Consider the following 27260-nt stretch of genomic DNA (forward strand, 5'->3'; position numbering starts at 1 on the left):
TCCTAAATGAATGTCAGAAAGTCACAGTCACTCAAAACCACTAATTGGAGATGAATAAATGATTTGGTTTTATTCAAAGTAGAGAATTATCTATGAATTATCCACTTTCAATTACCAGACAATTTCTTCTGAAACTGTAATGATGTGTTCATTGCTTCTATAACATCACTGACAACACAGAAATACAATATTTCCCTAATAAAAGACTTTTTTTTCCCCAGTCTACCAGTCTATATAGTTTAGCAGTCATTTCTTGTGTGGCTAAATGTTTTTGTTTAAAACCATGTATGTACAATGACTAGCTTTGTTCCATCCAAATAAAGCTTTCATGTATATACACCTACAAATTTTCAGTTTACCCTTGAAAATTCACAGAAAAGAGTTAAATACAAATACAGTGCAGAAAAGGTATTCCTGGTTCCATAGCAAGTACTGAATCTGTACTCTCACTGAAAAATAAAGAATAAAATCCAAGTTAAAACTGATTTATTTAAGATTATGTTATTGAAGGCGAGTCCTTCCAGGTCACACAATTTTCATTGATATCACAACTTCATTCAAAACAGAAGTTCATATTTATCAAATCTGTACACTAGGATAACTAAATAGTTTGGGATATTCCTTCTCCACTATATCTATCAGTTTGCAGCAGATATTCCAATAAATCATGGAGATCCAAGGACAGTAATACTTTTGGCAGTGCAAAATATCCTTAGGATTTAATTTACATACTTCTCTATTATATAAATTAATGTAAAATATTCTAGTTGAACATACGAGGGGAATTGGATGTCTCTGAATATCCACCACTGTTCTCATCATCTGTATTAATGTCGAATTATTAAGACTAGGTTTTGACCTAAGACACAGTATTTCAGTGAAGTCTCCCAAGATTGAAGCTTTCAATCAGTTTATTCATCAGACTCCTTATCAGTAATAATTACATAAAAGACAGCATCCATAGGAGCTCCTTCTTCAATAAGCCCACAGAGCAGCCACTGAGCCCTCATGCAGTCTAACAACTTACCATAGGTGGGAAATTGAGCTTTGTAACTTGAATTTAGACTGCACTGTGGTTCCTGGTTGGCTTACAGACACCAGACAGAAATTATTTGGAACTGTAACGTACACTCTTGCACATCTAAATTGTTTTTATTTTAACCCAGAGTTTAGTTGTTTTAAGAGCCATAATTTTAAACCAGAGAATTTTCTTTCTTCAGGGTGTCAACAAGTGGGATTTCGTTTACCAATAACAACATAAAATCCTCCCTAAAGATATTTATTACCCCTTAGCAGTAGCACTGTGATGTTAAAACCCTTGCTGGTATGCTGGGGAAAAAAAAGGAGAAAAACTGCCTTTAGGATGTTATTGACAGAAATGACTGAGCTCTTGGATACTTAATGAGATTGATGACTGAGATTTCTCAGTATTTTTAGCTTTTGAATGTTCAGTGTACTTGTATGTTTAGGGTTTTTTTAACAATTAATTGTTAAAAATAGACCACAAGCACAGCACAAAGTCTAATGTGCAATGACAGTCTAAATATTTTTTTGACAGATTTTATGTAATCTAACAGACATGGTCAAAAAACTTCTCTTCACACAGAAGATGTAGCAGGAGTGTCATCACTAGGAATGGAGAACATGTTTACTACAGTTAAAAGAAAATCATAATCTCTTATTCCTACAGTATCCTCGACACAATGTATAATATTTGATTTACCTCTAAACTTCAGGTAAAATGGTTAATCTCCAGAGATTCTGTCAGATACCCAAGTGTCTAAACCTTTTAGCTACATCAAAAAAGATAAAAATATCAATGCTATCTAATTTTAATTGCATTTAGCTTAAAAAAAATTCCCATAATTGGCCAAAAAGAGTGAAAATGTATGATTAATTAGTAAATATGATTGAAACCTAAACAGAGATTTCAGATGATTTGTGTAGAGGTTTAAAATAAATAATAAAATAACAGTCAAGTTTCCTTCACTTTAGTAAAAATTTGGACCATATCCAGTTATGCATCATTTTAACATTGTGCACAGATAAAAAAATTCTTAAAAAAAATCACATTAAAAAAAAATTTAAAATGATCAGTAAAATGCACTCACCCTCTCTTCGATTAAGCCTTGCAAACCCAGGGCTGTGGCTGCTGGACAGCTCTGAAGAACTGCTGAATGATGACTGAGGCAAAGCAGACACCAACTGAGCATCGCAATTATCTGCCAATGAAAAACACCACGTTCAGGTTAATGCAACAAGCACCACTTACTGGAACTATAACAGGATCAACTCTGTGTGTGAGAGCAGTATATCTCTAAAAAATTCTTCTCCTTGTACTATGTGTAAAAGTATCAGTACTGGAGCAGCATTTTTACTTTTTTGTTGTTGTTCCCCCCTCCCCCCCCAGTATTTCATGAGACTATCAGGGTTTAAATGTTTTTCACGTGGCTGTACTTGCTCACTTCTAACCCAACCTCTGAGAAAAACTGGGAAATGGTTCACAGCTCACTCCCTATGATTTGCATGGGTAACAACTGGCACATCCTAGTCTTTGTCTTAGTACAAAGCTACAATTTCACCACATGCTTTTTACTTCCTTTCGACCTATGTCAGCACAGGTCTTGCAATCACATTTAATGTGCAATCACATTTGTTTCTAAAAAAAAAACAAAACCACCCAAACAAACAAACTGAACCAAATCAAATAAAAAATAATCTCAACCCTTTTTAACAACTGCAAGCTTGACAAAAGTGAAAATCTGCTTTGCCAATGGCATGTGTGTTTGATAAAGACACAGGACAAAATCATTATCTCACAATTATTGGTATGCAAGTCTTAGCATCATACAGAATAAAACCTGAGAGTTTCGGAATAAGGAGACTTAACTGCAGTTTGCAATCAATTGTGCATAAACAAGCAAATGTTAATCAATACTTTGGATGTTAAATGCCTCTCCAGCTCAATTACTATACAGAGCATGTGTTCAATCTCCATTTAAATTTGAAAAATATAAATTGAGAATCAATATCTGATCTAGTTTTAGCTGAAAGAAGATTAACTTTAAAACCTGGAAGAAGTAAAAGCAAATCTTTCCCTAATTATACTGGGTTGGCATCTGTTGTTTAGGAAAAGAGGAAATTATGTCAACTTTATGAAGTGGTTCTTTGCAGGGCAATCATATTCTCTGGGTGGAACAGACAAGTGAGAAGTCACAGGTGAATTTTTCTTCTTCTAACCCTTCTGTTTGTCTACCAGATTTCCTCTCAAAAATCATAAATATTAATTAATGGAAAATCTTTTTCTCACTGTCATAATTAAGAGTTTCTGGTGAATAATTATGGATATTTCTAATTAGCAGCAAGACTTTTACATGAATGTCTTGAGGGAGTTTTGTGATCACCTTCAAAAATTATTATTTTTTTAAAGTTGTTTAATTTGGTTCTTTAAGGAAAACTCTTTCTAAAGACTGTACTGGCCATGACTTTTTGAACTAGAAGTTCTCTCAAGTCCCATAAATCATATACATTCACAACAAACAATAGGATTTATTAATTGCTCTTGATAAACTCACATATACCATACTTCCACCAAATTCAGAGTTCTTCATTCATGAGAAACGAAGAAATAAAACTATTCTTTACTTTCACAACTTTATTTCCTGCTCTAGGTTTACACAATACAAAAGGTAAAATTTTATAGCTACTCTCTACGGTCTCAGCACAAGCTCATTTTTTCACTTCATTATCCACAGATTAGATTTGTAATGGTAAAAGAAGCTGTGCTACTTGGGACAAATTGTCCAACTGGTGAGCACAAAAAAGAAAAAAAAATGAAGGGAAGCGAGATTTCATCTTATGAGCAAATGCACTGCACTGGTGAGTGTTAGAAAAGGACATCACTAGTGAAAGGTTTCTTTACATCACAGAAAATAAAAGGAACTAGTTAGTCATAAACTGCACCAGAAAGAGAAGAATATGAACCTGCTGTGTTTCACACAGAGAGCTGCTCACACTACTGAGGCAAGAGAACATTTTATGTGCCACTGATCCTTTTTCTACTGCCAAAACCCACATTGTAAGCCTAGATACCAAGATGAATATTAAGAGGAGAAAATAAAAAGGTATTTTCTCAAAAATCTACTTACATGATATGCAATCAGGAAACCACAGAATAGTTTGGGTTGGAAGGGACCTTTAAAGGTCCTACTGCCCTGACATAAGCAGGGACACCTTCCACCAGGTCAGGTTGCACAGAGCCCCATCCAACCTGACCTTTGATATTTCCAGGGATGGGACACCTATAGCAAACTGTCCCAGCGTTTCACTACCCCTCTTGTAAAATTTTCCTCCTCTTATGTAGTCTACCTCTACCCTCTTTTAGTTTAAAATCATTACCCCTGTTTCCATTGCTACAGGCTTTCTTACAGACTCCCTTTAAGCATTAAGGTCTCCATGGAGGCTTCTCTTCTCCAAGCTGAAAAATCCTTTCTCAGCCTTTCCTTATAGGAAAGGTTCTGCTCCATCCCTCTGACCATTTTTTTTTGCCCCTCCTCTGGATCTGCTTCATGGTCCATGTCTTTCCTGTGCTGAAGACTCCAGAGCTGGATGGGGTAAAATGTCTCATCTCTTTCATACGCCTCATATTTTCAACTCTGATCCTCTGGTGGGAGGTGGCAGGTGTCATGAATCACCAGGAATGAGACCATGTGATTAATAGTTAGAAGCACGAGAGACAAACACCAGCAGACACACTACTTTAACAACACCCCAGGGTCTGAATAAGTCTTCACAAATTTCAATTCAGAAGCAAAAAAAAATAAAAATAAGTGTACATTTCTGCTGGATGGATGATACACCTGCCTTTGTATTGTTTGCTTCTGTTAACCACATTTTTCAACTTTTTTTCTTTCTAATGTACATATTAGAAAGGAATCAAAGGAATCAATTCAAAAGGAATTATTCTACCTGGATGTCTCATTCTCACGTATTTGTGAAACTCATCTACTTCTTTGAGATATTCCCAGAAGAATTCACTGAGCACTGAGCACTTACCACTTATCCTATAATAATTTATGTCAATCTCAATTTGTAATAGAAAGGCACATAAACAGCTGAATATGAAAAAAGGTGTTATCTAAAATCCAACAGTGCATGGCACGTTTTTCTGCCTTTCCACAATAAGAGAAACGAGCAATGTATCTCAAATAGATATACCTTGAATAACTATGCATTTATTTTACGACAGCTGCTGTGCTTTATTTCTGGAAAATAACTTCTTATGAATTTCTGCTTTATTGCCCAGCACATGTAGCTTAAAACATATTCTTGTTGCGACTTACAGTGTGCAACTTGACTGGAAATTTAGTAAGAATTCCAGAATGAAATCCAAAACACCTCGTAGAAATTGTCAAGAACCAGATGGTCACTATCAACTTGTTTCTCCAATTAAATACAGGCAAATGACAAAACAACCTGTTCAGTGTGACAATTCCATACGGTTCCACCTACCCTGGAAGACTGTCTGCACAATGGAAACACTGCTTGAATTCAGGGCTTTCTCACATGCTACCAGTCACTCTTCATTTCTCTTGGACACCCTGCCACTGTACCACAGAACAGGGCTTTCTAGGAATGTTTCACACAGCTCTTTCAGGCTAAATAAATACTTAAGTAGTATATTCTAACACAAGTTTTAGTTAAAAATTCTCTATCACATTTTATTGTTCGGGGTTTTTTTGTGATAAATATTTAATTTTTTTCAAACAATAGTTAGGGATACCAAAAACACAAAGAGATCACAGGTTTCTGCAATATGGACAAAAATCTGGTAACAAATAAGATTTTGTGAAGGAAAGAATATGTATTTAGTTGTGTGATGCTGATGTAGAGACCTTTTGGCAAATAAAATCAAGCTCAGTCCTACAGAGGCATCGTAGAGTAATTGTGCAATGAGAAGAATAAGGAATAACTGTGAAATGCTAGGGTTGAATAATGCAGTATACTGACATGAGCTGTAACAGTTGCTCTTTAAAAAGCAATGTCTGGAATAAGTATGACAAAGGCATCATTCTGTGAATAAGAGGTGAAAAGCTGAGGTGCAGTTGGTAAAAAAAAGGAAGAATGCGCAAATTGGGGGAAGGATATATAAACAAAATATGTTTCATCACCAAATGAAAAAAATTATTTTTATTGTATAGGGCATGTCTTTCTGTATACTATAATTCCAGTGTGAGTTTAATAAAATTTATAAAGCAACTGAGCCATTTTTTAGGAATAAAACTCTTAAGTGTGCATGTCTAAAGTATGCCTATCAGTTCTCTTCCAGCTTCAAATACTATATTATTATGCATATTCACAGTAAGTCAAGAAATTTTTAATACAGGGGTATCAGTTACAGAGATCATGCTACATGAAATAGAACAGATGGAGTTCAAGAAGGATATAATCCAATAATAATAACAATTACAATAGTAGGTTGTCATGGTTAAATTTATAATGCTATGATTGATCAAATAAATCTGTCTTCCACCAAAGCAGTTGCTTGTTGAAATAAAAATAGTAATAAAAGCAGCAGAATACTGGGACAACCTGAGATTTATTTATTCAAAATGCATACGTGTACATTTTAATTTCCATGTAGTGAAAAAAACAAAATGAAATTTACAGGCACAAACTTTTTTCCTCAACAACATCAAGCCTTGGGGCTGTGCCCACTGCCCTGGGGAGCCTGCTCAGTGCCCAACCAGCCTCTGGGGGAAGAACCTCTCCCTGAGATCCAACCTGAGCCTGCCCTGACACAGCTCCAGCCATTCCCTCGGTATTTCTTATCAAACAAGAATCAAACTGGCAAGCTGATGATAAAAACATTTGAAAACATTACAGAATCTCAAGTTTGTGGGTTCTTATGGGCCTTGTTTAGTTGTATAAATTCAAACTAAGATTGTTTACTTAACATTTCTATTACTGAAATATTTCTTTTTGGGTTTTATCGTCATCGAGTTTTCGTGGGGATCTTGGCAACACAGAATGCAGGTTGAAAAAGCTTTTAGTATTAAAAGATAGTAAGATATTAAATGTTTATAGGAATGATCTTATGGATAAGGAATTTAATTCAGTAAGTCTAATGGTTTTGTTCTGTGAAAAGCTATGAAAAGCTAATGCAATTTATAGTGTAAGTTAATAGTTTCTTAAGCAATTGTGGTAGTAAAAAGACAAAGTTTTTAGAGAGAATAAAACAGAATTTATATGTTGTAAGGGAACAGAAAAAAATACAATTTATGATTAAAATATTTCATACTGATCACAAGCAGATAAACTTTATTGGCAGCATTTTTTTCCAATATATCTGTATCCAATGCGTTGCACTATCTGAAAACTAATTTTGTAGCAGCATGAAATGTTCTTTCTCATGAAATATGTCTTAAACTTTCTCATTGCATGATAAAATTTTCACTGTCTTTTTATAAGTCATAACGTTTTTTTAAATTTGGAATATTTTACTACATATTTAATTTTTTTCAGCCAGGATAATATATACGGAATCTAGTAACATTTTTCTTGAGATCAGTAAAAGCTTCTTTAGCAAAAGACATGAGTATCTTTCACAGAGGTACATACAAACCAATTTTTTTTTCTCCTAAACAAACAAATGCAGAGAGAATTCACACAAAAGGGGGAAAAGACTGAGTGTTTGTTCCAATGATAGCTTTGCTCAAAGGTCTTCAGCTGGATTACCTTTCACCCAAGAAACAAACTTCTTGTACTTAAAGTTAAAAAAGAACAGTTCTCTTCTATTCAAGGTAAAATTTATATGAAAGTATTTCACAGTGAAGTAAGCAGTGAAATTCAGTGTGTAAAAAAAACCAAAAAAAACCCACAAAAACCCCCAACTGAATCCATGACTGTGGCAATGAAATGAACATACTCAAGCAAATCACATCAGCTCTCACAGAGCTGATGTTAACATGATTATAACATAATCATGTCATACAGAGCAATCTTGAACAAATAACAAGTAAAATGCTCTCCATGTTTAGAAAGATACTACCCACTGTAAAAATAGTATAAACAGAAAGGGAAACTCACAAACTTTTTTTTAATAAAGATATTTGGGTTGGTTTTTTTTTCTTAACAAAGACTTTTTCAGATCAAAGGAAATTATATTCATATTTTTTGTCATAGAACCAACTTTAAGAACTGTCTTTTCCTGGACGTTAATCCTTTTACACAGCCTCTCTAAGGAGACCTTTACAAAAGTGTAACATCTGTCTGAGTCTGCAAGATTCTGCCCATGGATAAAAAGCTGAAATCCCCTCAAACTTTACTTTCTGCTTCAATCTTACATCTTTTCTCTGCTACTGTTTCCCAGGCAAATTTTACTGCAGTAAACTTGATACTATATACAATTTTAAATTTATACATAACAGATTTAGTAAAACTAAATTAAGAAGCCACTCACCAGAAACACGTTATTAATGTTCTTTCTAATTTATAAACCTGGTTATATGTTAAGAGATTACACACTTGCAGAACAAAACCTTACTCACTCTTAAACAGAGTGGGGGAGAAAGGAAAGGAAATAGTGTTTAGGGAAAAATGATTATAGGTTTAACCTGTGAAAGTATCATGATTTAATGAATTTTAGCAGTATTTACTTTTGTATTACTATCACTATATTGACATGAGCAGGGAAACCCAAGAGGCTCAACAATACTGAGGGCAGTACAGGTAAAATCCTTGTTATGGCACTGTAGAAAGAGAGGAAGCAAGAAAACACATGCAATTATTAATTTCAGGATTAAGAGGGTCAATACCACACTGACTCCACTTACAAACTACAAAAATTGTCCCAGAAACCAAGCAAAAAGCCAGTAATTCATATATATACACACAGTGTGCAATCGTATTTTACAATTGTAAATTCCCTTTCTTTTTCATAATTGTATAAATGTAAATATTAGTGCTAGGAAATAATTTTTTTTTTTCAGATGTAGGATTTACAAGACAAGACCTTAAGTTGACCTTCAGTTGTAAGGTTTTGAGTCTTGCTGTCTTGTCTCCACACGAAGGAAAAATCTCCTTTCTCCATCATCAATCATATTATTTCAAGGGAAAGTTTATACTAATGGTGATCAAGTTACCTCAAAAATTCTTCAGTAAGACAAATTCCTTTAGTCTTATTCTGTCTTATTTTCCAGAACCTGCATCACTTTGTAGGTTTACTTTGAACAGTCAGCATTTGCAAATTTTTTCTTGAAGGGAAACTACAACCACAGAAACTGGTAGCAGAGGTCAGTGCTGTAGGCTGAAAGCAAACTGATTCCCAACTTCCACTTTTTATTTCCTTTTATCAATTACTTTCATATACTATATTTTGCAAACTTTTGCCCATGGCATTACACAAGTCTCACTTTGCAGAAGTTCCCCATAACGACCCCTTAAGCATTCCTTAGGTCCGTACTTACCAAATTATTCTCCCTTTCAGAAGACACAGATCGATTTGGTAGATCCCAAATGTACACCACTCTGATTACTAGCTACCTCTTTTTATTATTATTATTATTGTTGTTATTACTGCTATTATTCACAGAATCACACAGAATCACAGAACATGTGTGGTTGGAAGGGACCACTGGAGATGATTTAGTCCACTCTCCCTGCTCAGGCAAGGTTCCCCACAGTACGTTTCTCAAGATTGTGTCCAAGCTGCTTTTGAATATCCCAAGGCAAGGAGACATCACAACCTCTTTGGGCACTCTGTTGCAGTGCTCAGTCATGTTTGCAGTAAAGTTCTTCCCCATGTTCAGGTGGAACTTTCTGAGTTCCAGTTTCTGCCTGTTGCATCTTGTCCCATTACTTGGCAGCACTGAGAAGAGCCTGGCTCCATCCTCGGGACAACCTTCCTTTAGAGACCTGTATACACTGATGAGGCCCCTTCTTAGTCATCACTTCTCAAGGCTTAACAGGCCCAACTCTCCCAGCCTTTCCTCATGTCGAGGTTTAGGAATGGTATTCCCCTATTCAGTGTTCCCACTGAAACATTCCAAACCATCTGCCTCTCGATGATGCTGATCCCTCTCCCTGCTCTGAAAAAGAATACCACAAGGACCACATGGAACATATAAAGGGAAATAAATAACCACAACCACATGAATGGACCAAGTACCATTGTGACCAGTGGTTCTGTACATAACACAACAAATTCCCAGATCAGATTAGTTTCCAATTCACTCTGGGCAGATCTCTTGTTTTCTGAACCCTTGGGGCTCAATGTTGTGTGGCAAATAAGACTGTTGTGATTTAGGAACGGTATTCCCTACCTTAGTGTTCCCACTGAAGCACTCCAAACCTCTCCCCCTTCCTTCCTCTTTTTCTCCTGCCTTCTCCCTGCAGTGGGCTGGAGAGAAGACTTGGAGGCACAAAAAGCAACAATCACGAGTTGGGATAAGAACGATTTATTGGAAGCAGCAAAGAAATAAGACAACAATACTAATGACAGAATGTAGAGGAAAAGAGGTGACGGATTCATGTGCTATTGGTCGCCCCCCGTGGAAACACTGACAATACCCAACAGCTCCCACATTACCTGACCTGGAAGGGAGCCCTTCCCACATCCCAGAAAATGAGGTGAGGTGCTATAGAAGACCTCCAGGTCCTGGCCATGTCCCCTCCTGGCTACTGCAAAAAATAACCCTGTCCTGGCCAGAACCAGGACACTTCATAAGAGAGATGTTCCAGTCCCCTACCACCTTAACAGCCCTCTGCTGGACTTGTTCCAGGAGCTCCCTGTCTCTCCTGTCCTAGGGAGCTCAGAACTGGACACAGCACTCCAGGTGAGACCTCACTAGGTCAGAGTAGGATGATCTCCTGGTGATTATTGCCACCTCTGCTGGCAGTAATTTTCCTAATGCACCCCAGAATTCCACGGGCTTTCTTGGCCACAAGAGTACACTTCTGGCTCGTGGACGACTCGTTGTCCAAACAGATCCCCAAGTCCTTTCCACAGAGCTGCTTTCCAGAAGGTCAGCCCCCAGCCTGAATAGGTGTCCCCAGGTGCACTTCTCCCAGTTTGTGCCATCAGCAAACTTGCCAAAGAGGCACTCTATCCCTTCATCCAAGTATTTTTATCAGTAGTAGTATGCAATTTTTATTCTAACATATGTTGTAGATAAAGTAGGACTAGATGAAGTACCTGTCTTTGAGGCATTCTTCTCAACAAAACTCAGTCTGGTGATCTCACCTTAATCACAGCCACCTACTTTGAGATTGGCATTGAGCCAGTTTTTCTGGAATTTAAGATGTCCTACATTAATAACATATAATGCAATTCTTTTAACCAAAATTTTATCCAGCAATACAACACATGGCTAAAAGTTATGCAAGTATGTAATACCAGAAGTGCTTTTACAATGGATTTCTGATTAATATGTCACTTACTCCTTCAGATTCTTAGTGTAAGTTTTAAGTTTAAATAATTGATTAAGTTGAAGAACTGATTGTTTAAGAATTGATCTGAATATGAAAGCTTGAGCTAATGCCTTGTATAGACTCAAACCCTTACGCTGTTACTCTATGTGGTCTTTATATATCATATTCAGATCTTTATGAAAGTAGTTTCTGCCATCAAAAACCATCACTATCACTTAGTCAAAGTCCAAGTAGAATTCCTTTTCACTGACAAGTTTTTTATTCACTTTATGATTTGCAAACACCAACAATGAACACTGGTTTTAAGAGGTTTTCAGGTTGCATGGACATGCATGGACCACAAGCACTAATACTTTTTTTTTTTAATATTTGGGATCTCCTGATATCTGGTATCATCATGTATAATACACAGTGTAACAGGCTATCAATTTCTCTGACATTTATGATTAAATCTGTTATTGTTATACAATTGCAATGAAAATCTAAAAATATTTAATTCGGAAGGTCAATGAGAAAAGCGTTTAAAAATATTTAAAAACATTTAAAATATAGAGAACTCTGATTTCAAAGGAATGCCTGAGCAAACTTACTGATTTTCTGATAAAAATGAGAAAGACTTTGAGAATGGGAAAATTTAGAGACAATATCTCCACATAACTTCTGTATTTATATATCATAGACTATATACAGATACACTAAAAGCATAAAAAAAAAAAGTGCAAGTGCTTAGAGCAGAAACATTACACACCCCTTGCAAATTCTGAAAATCAGGCTTCCACACCTCATTGCAGGTCACTGCATGCTACAGTGCATTCTCAATTATTATGTGTTGCTGCAACATACTTCTCTTTGGGGACATTTTTCCCTCCTGCCCCTGGAGTGGAGTCACACACTGTTACCTTTTGCTCGCTTTGGAAGAAGTATTCTGAAAGTTAACATCCCTGTCAGAGTATTCCACACTAGATGCATAGATAACAAATTCCTTGTTCTTATCCAAGTACTTTAAATCACAAGAAGTTCACTTTCAATTAAGACATAAGAGAAAAAAAGAGTTTGCTAAATTTCTTCTTATGGAAAAACGATAGTCCACCCTCATTTAGACCACTCTCACTACTTTTTGATTTCTCTTTGTCTCTTGATTTTTTGCGTAACTACTTTGCTGTTCACTCCTTATAAACCATAGTGTTTTTTTCACTATTTTGCCTGTTTGGGACTGTTGTCACAGCAAACACCAGTTGCAGAGAGCTTTTCTGTCAATGCATGGGATGTAGTGCCCCTCTTTGAGTGCTTCATCAGCTCTTATAGGTGAACTCATCTTCCAAGTCTCTTAGAGATTCAGAAAGATTTAATTTTTCCTCCCATATTTCCTTCCATTCCCTTCTTGGGATCACCACTCTTCACAACTAAAATAATCTTTGTTCCATTTCTTTAAATATCCAGACATCTCTCTGCTAGGCTGGCTGCCACCTCTACTTTGCTGGATAGTAAACAGCTCCTTGCTCCAAAGCAAAATACCCCACAGATGTTGGCTGTCCATTAAACAGTGTTCTTTGCTATTCACTCCATTTGAATAAGTGATGTCTTTTCTGTGTTTCCCAAGAGAAAATATTCTACAACAATATAACTAATGATAAAGTATCATGGTGGATTCCACAAATACAAAGCTTCAAAATGCAGACTTCGCAGGGGCAAAACCTGCCAACGCCACCTGTGAGTGGAGACCCAGCACGGACACAGCATTTCTCTAGGAGCTATTCAGGGCAAGTTTCTCTTAAATTAAAATAAAATTTTCACACGTACCCCAATAAATAATTACTTTCCAAAATAAAACAAATCAATATTTGTAGTGAGGCCTAATTGGCATTGATCTAATCTAAGAAGAGTAAAGATTAGAAGGCACAGGAAAATTATCAGCCGGCAAATTCCCACTCCTGTTTCAGTGCACAACTGTCTGAGGAAGAAGGCAAAAGGAAGGTATGTTTCTTTCCATAACCCCCTAGCTTTGCAAATTTACCCACACCAACTTGGTGCTAAGCAGTGAAAGTTTCATTTCATGCTATATTTCTTTGGGATATTTCTCTGAAAATCCTCCCAGTTAATTTTCTCTGTAAAACTGGATTTTGTTACAGCTCTATCTGAGCAACCAGATACTACCACTGCTGCTATTTCTACTACTATTAGTACTAATAATAGCAATATGAATGGAATATAGAGAAAAAAAATCATCTGTAAGAATTTTGGATAAATCTTCACACAACAATTATAAATGGCAAAATCTCTTATAAATAAAACTGGTGGCCTTGCTGCTGAGAATAAAACATAGCAGAGGGAACTATGCCACACGTGGTAGTAAAATAGGGGGCCGTGGCCCATTTTAAGGTTATGATATCTCAGCATTATGACTTCAGTAGTGATTTGGGTAATAACAATAATAAGGAAGTCCTCTTACAATGAGGATGCCCATTTTTTCACAAGTTCAGCTGAAGCTGCCTATATGTCTGGCACTGCATTAAAAATGGATCCTAAGGAGAACAGAGGCACCATACTTTACCCAGTTAGCCCAGCCCAGAGAAAGGACCTTAACCACTGCTCTGTGTTAAATGTGGTTTTTTCCATTGCTCTAGCACAGTAAGTGGAATTGAATAAGTGAACTCCCTAATATATGTCCAAAACACTGAAATACTCCTTGCACCAGTGAACACACATTTAATGGTGGAGTATTCCAAAATAATGTTTTTTCTATGGTGTGTAGACATTCACTGAGAGTAGCACTTTGTCTATGAGGATAATGCACAACAGGATATTGTACAGGGAAAAAAGAGTCAGATCAGTGTTAATTTTACATTTTTCTAAGTTACTTGTAGAAAGTAGGAAAATAGTTTCTTCTTTATTTTTTTTCTAATAAACACTTTTAATATCTGACTTATGAAACAAACCTTTCAGAGATTTTTTTTTTTGAAAGTTTATTCCCAGACATCTTTACTAAAGCCACTTACAGCATTTCAAATAATGGACAGTTTACTATGAAAGAACAAACCTATAATGTCCAAAACATGCCTTGTTTTTTCCTTTTTTTTTTCCTTACATTGTTAAAAATGGATGGCAGAGGGACATCATGTTGAGCAGAATCGGATTTCAGGATTTTGTTTTGTAAACACTTTATTCATCATTTTTTGACATGATTTGAAGGAAATGTATCCTAGATACCAAAATTCTTTGTCTCAGGAAGGGATGAGCACAGTATTCTGACTGGAATACAGCTTTATTGTTCAAATTCAAATGGCATCCACACAATGCCACACAGGGAACAAAAACAGCGGATGGTGGCCCATTTTAAATTAGGGTGACTTTGCATTATGACTTGAACAGTGATTTGGGTAAGAACCTCCTTACAATGATTTTTTTTTTAAATTTTTTTTTTTTTTTTGGCACAAGCTCAGTGAAAGCTAGTTGTACACCTAAAACCTCATTCAAACTGTGGACTAAGAAGCACAGTGGCATAATGATATTCCAGGTCAGCTTAGTTGCCACGAAATGTAGGAAAATTGAAATGAAACCACTAGAACTTTATGTCATTATATTCCGAGCATTCTACATGATTTAAACTGAAAAGTTACATCTCAGCCACTTATTTTTTCTCTGTTAGTTATTTACTGCCTTTTCTTAGTCACAATATGGTGTTGGCAGATTTATATTCCCTGAAGCCCAGAATTTTCAACGAAGTTAATTTTTACCCAATCTTGTTCCAACAATGAAATAACCAGAAACAACTGTCTCAAGTAGTAAAGTTGTATATCCATGTTGATAAAAGATAAATAAACCAATAGCATTGCTATTTTTTGGGTAATTTACTTTGCCTGCAAAAACTTTTGCTGTCAAAATTGGTGTAGGGTTTCCTTTTACATTCATACCTGGAGTGCCAGACTAGAACTGACATGATTTAGGACCTTCTATAACAGCTCAAAGTCACACAGATCCCTGTAAGCAGGATGAATTTCAGGTCATCAATTCACCAGCTCCCTGACTGCTTTAAATTATGAAAGTCAGAGTTGCTATCTGGTCTAAAGCATTACAGTTTTCCTGGTTTCCCTCAGTAGGGATGATAAGCAGGAGAAAAAAAAATGAAAATCATGACATCTTTGAGTGTTGTGATGAGCAAATCACATCTTTGTTTCAATCATACTTGGCCTTCTGCAGCCATGTCTCTGAATGTGTTTCCCATAGGACAGGTTTTGCAGTCTTGCTAGTTTATTCCCAACATATGTGTTTTATTTTACCTTTTTAAAAGCACTCAACATCAAAACTGAAATAAAGCACTAGCACAGTGCTAGTCCTTTGATTACAGAAATTTAAGGTGAGATCCTGTAGTACTGAAAGCTGAAAAGCATTCACAGATAAATACACTGACATACAGGACTAAAGAATTTTGGATGCAAAACTAGGTTGAGCACAACTATATAGGAGCAGATTTACTTTATTGACCATGGAGTAATTTTTCTCCCTTAAGATTACATTTCTACATAACTGTGGGATCAATACAGGACTTCCGAAACATAAGAGCACTTTTTTTTAAATATGAAAATACAGTATGTTCTGATAAAATCACACGGAAAGAGGCAACATAATTTCTCTAAATAATTATTACTGTTTCTTTGCTGAATAGCAAGCTGGGCTCATCTTAGTACATTTAAGTAAATATGGGACAAATCACAATTGTTTGTGATTAATACATGATGCAGTTTACCACCGTGGAAGTGGATACAAGTCCCATATTAACTATTAAAATATGTAGTAGAAAGCCAAGTGATACTCAGTTACAAAACCCAGTTATAGAATTTGGTTGAAATTCTTTGTTGGTTTTTGTTTTGGTTTGTTGTTTTATTTATTTTTTTTTAAATATTTCTATGTGAACACTGCAGATAATTCCTCTTTTTCAGAATGTTGAAAATGAAAATACTTTTATTACAAACATCTTCTGTGGTTACTCAAAGGGAAGAAAATAATTTTTGATTTTGAGGAATTTCACAGTTTTCAGATAAAAAATAAATTTGATGCCGGCACGTGGTTTATCTTCTCTACACTTCCCTATGTCATATTACACTTTAATATAGATTTGAGGTCTCTTTTTATTTACTTATTATGGAAAAAGGTTGCATTAAAAAAAAAAAAGGCACCAAACATTTGAATAAAGAGGGATTATAAATCTTCACAAGCAAATACTCAAAGCTGAAGCACTATGTTGACAATGAATAATAAAATCTACTGAAAAACAGAATAAAAAAGTCAAAGGATAGCAGTATGAAGAAAAAAAAAGCAAATTTTATAGTTTTTTTTAATTAACTGAAAAAACTTATTTCATGTATCAATTAATTAGATCCACAGTAAAGTACTCTGGAAAAGAGATAATTCTATAATTAATGACAACAAAAAAAATCTGCTAATACAGCATATAGGAAAACCTTCATTTCAGATTATTTTTTTCCCTTTAAAATGTGGGTAGAGTGAAAATGAAGTCACAAGGCAAAAATTAAGTTCAGTATGTGGTGGAGAAATCCTAGAAGAACACATACTTTGTAAAATAAAATAGTCACCAAACTACTAATCTCTCACAAACCTGGTGTCTTCAAGGAATTGTAAAGAATACGGTTTAACTGATATTGAAAAACCTATTAATCAGTTTTTGTCCATCTCAGTCCCTGCCTCAATCCTTCACTCGTACATTTTGTTTTACAACAACATGCCAATTAAGGTGCCACTTAACAATGTTTTCTACAGTCAGTTTTAATCTGTGCAGTAACCTGGAATAATGACTGTCAGCAAAGAGAGTTCATTTTGTCTTTGTAATTGCTTTTATTTTACAACAAATACAAGACGCACGATTTCTGTACCTGTATTCGATATGGAATCAAAATTTTGTTTGCTTCAAATGAACGTGACCACCCGTGTGTCCTTGAGCTGACTTTGGCTGGGACAGAATGAATATTGTTCACGGTAGCTGGTATGGGACTGTGCTTTGGGTTTCTGCTGCTATGTGTGTGATAAGACAGAGATGTTTTTGCTCTTGCTGAGTGGCGCTTGCAGAGAGCCAAGACTTCTTCTGCTCCTCACGTGGCCCCACCACCACGGGGGCTGGGGGTGCACAGGAAGCTGGGAGGGGACACAGGCAAGACACCTGATCCCATCTGAGCAAAGGAATATTCTGTACCACACAGCGTCATAGAATCAAAGAATCAGCTGGGTTGGAAGGGACCTCCGAGATCATCAAGTCCAACCCTTGATTGTAGGAGCCCAAACCCAGCTCTCAGCAAAAGAAAGTCCTGTAAATTTGAATCACAAACATTGGAAAACAAGGCTGACAAACATCTCGTGATTCAAGAAATTTGGACCCTTGTCCTGAGACCTGCTGATGTGCAACCCTGAGATATAAACCTGGAAAGGACTTTTTGAGATGATTGTTAAAACCACGTCTAAACCCCTGTAATCCCTCTATCCCCCATGTAATCCTGCTTGAAGAAAAATTAACTATTTGGAAATTGCAGTAAAAACTTGTGTAACTCCTTAATTAACATAGGTTGTCCCCTTCATTAACATGTCCAGCCCCAAATGCCTTTAAAATTGTGTTCTTGTGTTCAATAAAGGATTCCAGTTTTCCCCATGCTGGAATTGTGTCTAGCTTTTATTTTTCAGGCCGCCACTCTTGGTCCAACCCCACTGTGGTTCCCAGACCATGGCACTGATGCCACATCCAGTCTCACCTTAAACACCTCCAGGGACAGAGAATCCACCACTTCCCTGGGCAGCCCATTCCAATGGCTGATTACCGTCTCTGTAACGAATTTCTTCTGAATATCCACCTCTGGCACAGCTGAAGACCCAGCCCTCTTGTCTTGCTGAGAGTTGCCTGGGAAAAGAGACCAACCCCCCCCGGCTCCCCCCTCCTGTCAGGGAGTTGCAGAGAGTGAGGAGGTCTCCCCTGAGCCTCCTCTTCTCCAGGCTGAGCCCCCCCAGCTCCCTCAGCCTCTCCTCACAGCACTTGCGCTCCAGTCCCTTCCCCAGCCTTGTTGCTCTCCTCTGCACCTGCTCCAGCCCCTCAATATGCTCAGCATATAGAGCTGGGGGAAGAAATAAAAAGGAAGGGCCTTTGGAGTGATGATGTTCTGTCTTTCCAACCCACCACTGCATGTGGTGTAGCTCTGTCTTCCTGCCAATGCCTGGCAATGGGAAGTACTGAAAGAAATCCATGTTTTGCTTTGCTTTCATGCACTGCTTTTGTCTTACCTATTAAATTGTCTTTGTCTCAACTCGTGAGATAAAAACTGAAAAGTATACCTTCCTTCCCTTTTATTTCAAAGTGTATGGCTAAAGGAAAGAGAATAGCCGAGTTTTCCTCTCTTACAAACGGGACAACAATCCTACAAGCCCCTCCATGAGAGCAAGTGTACTTAGAAGTTTTTAGAACGACTTTAAATTTGGCAAACTGACAGATTAAAGTGATAAAATCTAACAAGAGATGCATGAATGACTCTGGAAATTCCAAACTGTCGTCCAGCACTGGAAAGAAGGGAAAAAACTTTGATTATTTCCTCTAGAGCATTGGCATTGTCAGTGACTGATGCAAAAGCATCAGAAAGGTTCAAATAGTATGTTTGATCTTCCTTTAGCTACACAAAAATTAAAAATACTTGCTTCTATGGATTATAATTTTGAATATATTAAATTATTAGAAGATTAACACCCAAATAGTGAAATTGCTTTTGGAAGCAAAGTGTGTTTGTATTTAGTCTGGGTTTTAATTGCTCTGTTATAATAGCCTGTTCATTTTTTTTCCCACAGAAAACAATTCTAATATTTGCATTATAACAAAATAGGATTTTTAAAATTCATAAATAGGTAGCAATTTGTTATTCAAAATTTAATGGGATTTTTTATTATTACTAATTTAACTCTAAGATTTACTGAAAGATTACTCTATTCAATCATACACAATCCAATGGCATCAGTTATTCACTGGAGATTTGTTTTTAACTGATATTATGAGATACTTGTCAAGCGTTTAATTCTGCAGAAAGACCACTTAAAAGTTTGGTTCAGAAAGAGGAGCTGCTATAAACATACTTTAGAAAAGTTTGTGCTAAGTTAACAATTATTCCCAAAGGCAATAATTCCATTAACTATATCTAGTTTTGTAAAGACTAAAAATATTACATTATAAATAATTTACTGTTTCTATGGTTTCTTGGTAAATCTGGTTTTGGTTTTAAGAGGTCTCAACATTTAGGAAATGAATAAAATTGCTCCTCTTTCTCCTATAGAACTTATGTAGGACTGTTTCACTAGTTAAGAACTCCAAGGAAAAAACACAAGTTTTGATTTGCTGGTTTGCTTGTTTTGTTTTGGCTTTTTTTTTAAATTTGAACATTGACCTGAAGTGAAATCATGCCATAATGCATAACATAAAATTCACAGTATTTTTGGAAACATTCTCCTTTGGACACAGTTGGCCTTCAGAGAAATGATACTCCAGAAGTACAGATTACCACACCATGAAGGAATTATCTGGATAACAAAGGGGAAGGCAGAACAGTTTACAGTGGCTGCATTTACAGTAATAAATGACATGTGCTTGTGATATGCTTGATGCAGAGGCCATTCTGCATCAAAACTCTTCTACTCATGCTGCTAAACATTTCCAGTAACCCAAACATCATGGCCACAGCCAAATTTCTGGCACACGCTGGCTCTTAGTCTACTTGGGAATGAGTGGTGGACAAAGAAGAGATCAAAAACTCACTTCTGATCTTACTGACAAATTCTCAAGTCCTACTGCTGGAACACTCCACAGCTGGCATGTAAATACAGACATGAAGTTCTTCTTAAGCTCCATTTAGTTTGCATACAGCTAGTACAAATATATCCATGTAGCTTCCTAATTTGTACTGTATTAGGCTGGACTCCTCACATACCTGATTCTTAGAAGGTTATATTCAGGAGAAGAAGCAGCTAAACTTGGTGTCATAGTTATTTTTTTATTATTTTTTAATATACGTGAAATTTAGAACTCTCTTTCTTGTTTGTGACTCCAAACCCTCTCTGCTTAACGCAGGAATAAGTACAAATCCAGGGAAGGATGAGTACCTTGGAAAAACTGCAATTGTACTAGGATGTGTTTCCATCCATGTGCAAGATCATCAGGAAAAGCAAGCAAATTTTATAAAAAATAAAAAAAAAAAAAGGGAAATTTCCAGAAAGCAATTGAGGTTCCTAAGGAAAAAAATATTTTCAGTGGAAATAATGCAATCTTCTTGGTAGCTTCTCATTTTATGTGGTATTTAATAAATATTGTATTAAGTAAAAATGGCAGAACCTCTGACAATTCTTGTGGTGGTGGTGCATTCACACACACACAAACACACAGAGATTCCACACTATGATCTCAGAAATGCTCTTTAGGCCTTGGCCCTGACGAACAGCACCTGGGCTCAGCTTCTCCTGAGCTCAGCAGAAACACTGTCTGCTCCCAGGAACTTCTCCTGCCTGATGAGCTCCCACTTCTTAAAGAACAGCCTTGGAAACTTACTTTTCTCGCCTGAGCAACAGCCACCAAGGTGGAATAGCACTTATATCAAAAATATCAAAATGTTAAAGTAAGTTAGTGACCCAAATTGCAGCCAGGATGAAAAATTACAATGACTAAAGGCCCAGTCTCTGGTGAGTACAGGTATTCCTTCTACATACCCTTTAGGTCTGTGCCAATATGCTACAGCTCATTGTACTCTGACTGTTGGTTCTTAGATTCTTCAGTATTTTAAATTTGTGAGTAGGTTAAGCCTGTGAGTCACTGTTGTGCTATAGAAAATTCTACGTGAATCCTTTGTTAAATTGTTTAACTTAAGCTATTAATTAAGTGCTGTTAAGTTCAAGTGCTATTAAACCTTTAGGCCTAAACTGTTGGTCAAGTCCAGGGCTCAGTTTAGCACGGGGGGTCTACTCTGAACTTCATGCCTAAATGAAAGGGTCTTCTGTACTCCTTATTATCCTTGCCCTTTCCTACCCTTACCCTTTTCTCCATCCCACCCCCAACCTCCATGTAGATAATCTTTGGGTTGATTGTGCTTTTAGATTGACTGATTTTAGATTTTACTTGGCTCTTCTCTGTGTGCCTCAATCATCTAGTGAGTAGTACCTTGCCAATGAACCCTGTCATCATTTGACTTTTATATTAAACCTGCTTTTTCTGATACCTTTGATGGCGATTCTTTGATTGCTTGTTCTCGACACAAGTTCACCCAAATCCTCTTTGAATTAACTGTGTTGTTCTACACATGTCAAGCAGGATTTATTAGATTAACAAAATGAATGAAGAAAGAAATGGGAACATTCTCTCTCTGCTGACTGACCTCCTCTCCTCCCCTGACTGTGGATGAAAGGTATTGATGAAAAGATCCACAGTTCCCAATCTCTGTGAAACAGGAATCTAAATATTTAATTTCTATTCAGTTTCAAATTAAAAAAAAAAGAAATCATATAGGAGCAGTAGCTTACACACCCACATTTTCTTCTTATTAGATAGCCAGATTTTCTTATTAGACTACTTTTCTGAGATGTTCAGCTAGAATGAAACAGTGCTTTACTGAGTATACACTTTAACCACAAAACAAGGCTCTAATTAAGCTAGGTGCACCGAGACACTTTAAAAGGGTTTAGAATTATGAAAATTATCTTTAAGCCATATGATTAAAATATTTGTCCATCAGTTAAGAGAATATGAGTCAAATTGAATTGACAATACCAATTTTACAACTATATAAAATTTTTCTGAAAGGTAAATAAAAAATAAATTTCCAATCAGATACAAGAATGATCTTACTAAATCCAAGTCATATATAGCTCACTGTAATCTTAAAGATTATAAATAAACTGCCATGACTGGAGAAAAGAAATAGGGAAGGAAAAGCAGAAGCAACCCTGTAAACCAGTTCAAAAATTCAAGCCCTGAAGAAACACTGATTAGATTCTCTGTTGATGAAGTAAATATATTATAAATGAAGGAAAGTACCTGAACTGGCATGGCAGCTCACACTGTATTTGTAATTTATATCAGGTGACAATTCTAATTCTTTTTCCCACTCCCTGTCAGATTCAGCATTTATTTTCATGGGAAATGGAATTGAAGCAGAGCTGAAAAACTTCATTTGAGTTCTCAGGACAATTGTAAATTTCTTCTGTATCTGTAATTTGGGCTGGGAGGGCTGTTTTTGAATACCAACCCACAAGGCTCTGAAGCCAGCCTGCTAAAATATGTTCTTTCTCATGGTGATTTACATTATGTGGCTGCAGCAGTTACATATATTTATAGTAAATATACCACTGAGAGCATGTTTGCCCTGTTGCCTTCACAGAGGGGAAAAAAACTGAGGAAATAAGTAGTGCCTGCCAGGAAAGATGGGCGAGGGGGTGGTGTGTGGAGCCTGGTTCTTAATACTGTTGCAGTACTAAACCTAAATGGTCTCAGATGGAAATGGTCCACAACCTCATCAGAAAACTGGAGACTGTCCTTGCTCATCTCCCAAAAATCATAACACTCTCATTTCAGAGCAATCTCATATTGTTTACAGTCAAAACAAGTAACAGGAAATAAGAAAAAAAAAATATCACAGGCTGACATTTATTTACCTACTTTGAAGCAGAACTAGCCAGCAAGATTTCTGCCCATCTTCATGTTCATTTTACTTTTCATGACATTTGCTTGGGATAGATGTGTCACAAAGTGCTAAAGGCAGGGTGCTTCTTTTCTGCATTTAGGTTTGTATCAGGAGTTTATCCTTTCCATGTTATTCCAGTGTAACACACAGAACAAAACTGAAAGGAATTTATAGGAATTTATATCTCTCCTACTCAGGTCACAGTACTCATCACTATGCCATCTGCATATGTAAAATTTTCAAGATATTTACCTTCAGAAAAATTCTGAGACATACCAGATGGTGTGAATAAACAAAGAATAACAAAGAATAAACAAAGAAAAGGCTTAGTGGCTGTCTTACAATCATTATGCAACTGGACAGTTATTTTGTCCCAATTAATCCCAGAACTTACAAGATGCACATGAAGAAAGAGGTTACAAAGTTTAACCAGATTCCCTAAAGAAATAAGGTATAATAACTGTGTAAGTATAAAGTTCTACAGTAATGTAGAACTACATAAATAGTATATGAATATTTACATCTCCGTTCTGTTGTCCAGCTTTTCTTTCTGTCTCTTTATTTCAACTCAAAAAGTTTTAAGAACAGGTGGGGTTGAAAAGATAAGAAAGCTCATAAACACTGAGAGTTCATAAGGGAAAAGGATTTTATTAATGTCCTGCCTGCAGGCAAAGTTGCCAGATGGACTTTTTCTTTTATAAGGCACTAGAGAATCCACACAATCAACTACAAATAATCACAAACACTGGTAAATGTTTACAGTGGTGCTCAAAATGTCTTATATCAGTTTATATTATTAAATTTTATGCTGCAAACTGTCAATCCATTCAAAAGTGGTTTCTTTAGTGTTGATACTTTCTTTTTCCTCCTCGGACAGAAATAAAATTAATTCTTTCACAAAACATATTTCACATGCAGTTTATTGAATTAAAAAACTAAATATATGAAATAAAAATATTTCACATTTTCATGAAGATTTTAAATAAAAAAATGGATTTAAAAGTCTAGATATCTGAAATAAAACCCCTAGAAGTTCCAATTCCAGCAACTGGTTCTTGTTCCAGCTTCATTCACTATTCTCAAACCCATATATTTATTACCCACAGGACCAAGCCCCAGTATGACTTAAATCTGCATGCATACCTAAATTTGCAACCTTAGAAGAGTTAAAAGTTTTCAGCCAGCTGCTGCCAAGCTCTTCCCCTTAAAGAAATCTTTATTCGTAGGAGTGTAATGATTTTATTATGATCGTGTCAGATCTTTCTGTTAGTTTCTCATTTTATTGGTCAACCTACTCACAAGTTTTGAGTTTTAATGTGACAGAGAAGTCGAGTTTGGAGGAGGAGAAAGAAAGCAGAATTTTTCTCCGCTATATTAGCGATCAGCATATGTGCACAAACACAGGCACAAACACACACACATATATGAAATTTGTGTGTGTGGCAGCTGAACGAACGTGCTGATAATGTCTTAAATATTAACAGGCAAAACCAAGGTTGGAGAAGGCTCAATCAAGATTGAGAGCTTTCCAAAGGGCTCAAGCTTGGACTGCCTATAAATAAGTTTTCTACACTTTTCATTTCACAGAGTCCTAAGAACCTTGGGGTTTCAGTAGGAGAGTTCACAGTAAGCCTGCCAGGAAATCAAATTTTAAAAGCCCAGAAGGACACCAGCAAACAAACAAAACATGAAAAACAGAGATACACATGGGAGGTGGATAACTAAACCTCATTTCCCAGTACTTTTGAATAACTGTCAATACTTAGCTCACTCTTCTGAAACCCACTCTAGGGTAGTTAAAAATTATTTTTAGGTGTTTTGGCATTTTACAGTAGAAGTAAAAATACTGTGTTTTCTCCTTATAAAAGTCTTAAATATTTACAGTCTGAAACTTGTAAAATCCCAAGTCAATTACTCAATATCGTCAAGGGTATTTTCTTCCTTCCTATATTTTTATTTAGGGTTGGAAAAGCACTACATTGCTATGGAGTATTAATCTTTTGCTTTGTGTAAGTCAACAATTAACCAAACAAAACCTTAAGTCAAGCAGAGAAACACCCACTTTGGCAATATTGTCAAAGAACTATAAGATAAACAGCAGAAAAAGCATATTTAGGGATCGTTTTCTCAGGGGACCAAATGTCATATAAGACACACATTGTAATATAATCCACTGGCAGTTCCTTTTCAGTTTAAGTCAATGAGGGACTATTATAATTCTCATATTGTTGCTTAATGTAATAGTTAGCTAAAAATTGTCTAAATTTACATAATAAAAGTACTCTGAAACTGGGAATGAGCCAAAGTAATTTTCATAAAAACCATCATTACATTTAACTACTTGTATTTACTCAAAATGATGGGCCATTACTATTATAATGCAGCACAATTTAATCATTTTCTTTTAAGTTTGTACACATTGAGAGAGGTTGAAAATTGTGTAACTCAAGACAAATGAAACAGTATTTTCCGGTTTCGTATAGAGAAATATCTATATACTATTACTGTAACTATTTAAAGTTATTAATATATGTTATGCCTAGATGTACAAACACACATACTTAAAATCAAATTTCACACCTTATGAGGTACTATGTAGCATTTTAAAAGACTTGACTGCATGAGTGACATAAATCAATAACTTTTACAACAAAATCAAGAGGTTTCAAAAAAATGTCTACTCAGGAACTTTAATAAATTAAAATGATTTATTCACCTGCAGCAGCTCAGGCATATTATTTGATTTAACCAGATTAAGAAAACGAGCAGAGGAAAAACCAACAATACAAAATTAAATTAGGTTGTTCCCTCATAATATCATAAAAGGCAAAGATAAAGTACATGCAAAGTATTTTAAGAAGCAATAATCCCAGAAACATTTCCAAAGTTCATATTACTAAAACCTTTATCAGCCCTTACTCATCTTACGATGAAATTTAAGAGCAAATTCTGAGTACATTTATCTTTCAATATCCATGACTCTGTAAATCAATATGCTTAAAGAGTATAGAGTGCCTATGTCTATTGATGAGACATTCTACTCTCTATTACACACTTTGCATTTACTCTTAAGTATGAAAACATCGAAATTTAAACATTAAATTCCTTTCCTCCTCCTCAAATATGACGTAAGCCACTAATTTACATAATAATCTCTCTCCAGATATTTTAGAAATGTGATTGATGACCAAAGGGATTTAAGCAGCATAGATAATGTGAACAAAATAGCAAAAAAAATAAAAAAATAAAAAAATAAATAAAATAAAAAAAATAAAATAAAATAAATAAATAAAATAAAATAAAAAAAACCAAACGAAACAAAACCAAACCCAAACAAACAAACAGAATGCACAGCAGCAGGTTATAACACTCAAGCTCTGTTAAGAAGAAAGTCTGTATGCCAAAATTTTGAAAACCTGATAAATGATACTACATGTACAGATAAAAGGAATGTAAACTAACCTAACAAGGTGAGTTGAAAGTGAGTAAATGGACAATATTCTGTACTATAAACACAGGATGGAGAGTATGAGAAAGGTAGAACAGGCACAAAACAGCCAGTAAAAATTCTGTAAATCTGACTTGAATAATATGTATCATTTAGAAAAATTTTGAAAGGAAAGAACATTTAGGAAAATGGAGTTAAATCAAAAACTAGATCAAATGGAACAAAGGTTATCTTATGCAGGTCATGTCAAAATAATCTGTGGTTTCCTGTGACAGGCAGTTTTTAGATTGAAAAGGAATGGCTGATTTCATCTATTGTTGCATAAGAAATTGCTGGTCATTCACGAGTACATGAGAAAAGAAACCACATGCTGCACAACGACAGGAAAATGGCAATATGAGACACTGAGAAGGGGAGAATCAAACCACCCAGGAATTAACGCTCTGGGAATCAAAGCATTCCTTAATTTCACTAAGACCACGAAACAAAAACTAGAGATATGTTTATGAATTCACCTCTCTGTAAAATGAGGTGTCATCAATACAGAGGAGAATCAAAAGAAAGAACTAGATGATGGCAGAGTAACAGAAATATAATGAAGTCTGGCATCAGAAAGTACAAGGTCATGTACTTGACAGCAAATAACAAGAATTTCAGCTCAAGTCAGAAGCTTATTAGGT

The 27260-nt window shown here is 35.8% G+C and overlaps 1 protein-coding gene and 1 long non-coding RNA gene across 3 annotated transcripts in view; one reads left to right on the top strand and one right to left on the bottom strand.

The window, feature by feature from the left end:
* Positions 1 to 27260, top strand: part of LOC127466531 (uncharacterized) — a 550827-nt gene that overhangs the window by 507810 nt on the left and 15757 nt on the right. The gene's annotated exons all lie outside the window — the stretch shown is intronic.
* The window catches only part of LOC127466500 (contactin-associated protein-like 4), a 203774-nt gene that overhangs the window by 156078 nt on the left and 20436 nt on the right, over positions 1 to 27260 (bottom strand). For both annotated transcript variants that reach the window (XM_051777322.1, XM_051777321.1), the window contains exon 2: positions 2112 to 2222. In XM_051777322.1, coding sequence (XP_051633282.1) covers positions 2112 to 2222 — 111 coding nt within the window. The remainder of the gene's footprint in view (positions 1 to 2111; positions 2223 to 27260) is intronic.

The sequence above is a fragment of the Manacus candei genome, unplaced genomic scaffold (genome assembly GCF_025592945.1).
Source record: "Manacus candei isolate 608988 ecotype Guabito, Panama unplaced genomic scaffold, ASM2559294v1 h1tg000010l, whole genome shotgun sequence".
NCBI lineage: Eukaryota > Metazoa > Chordata > Aves > Passeriformes > Pipridae > Manacus > Manacus candei.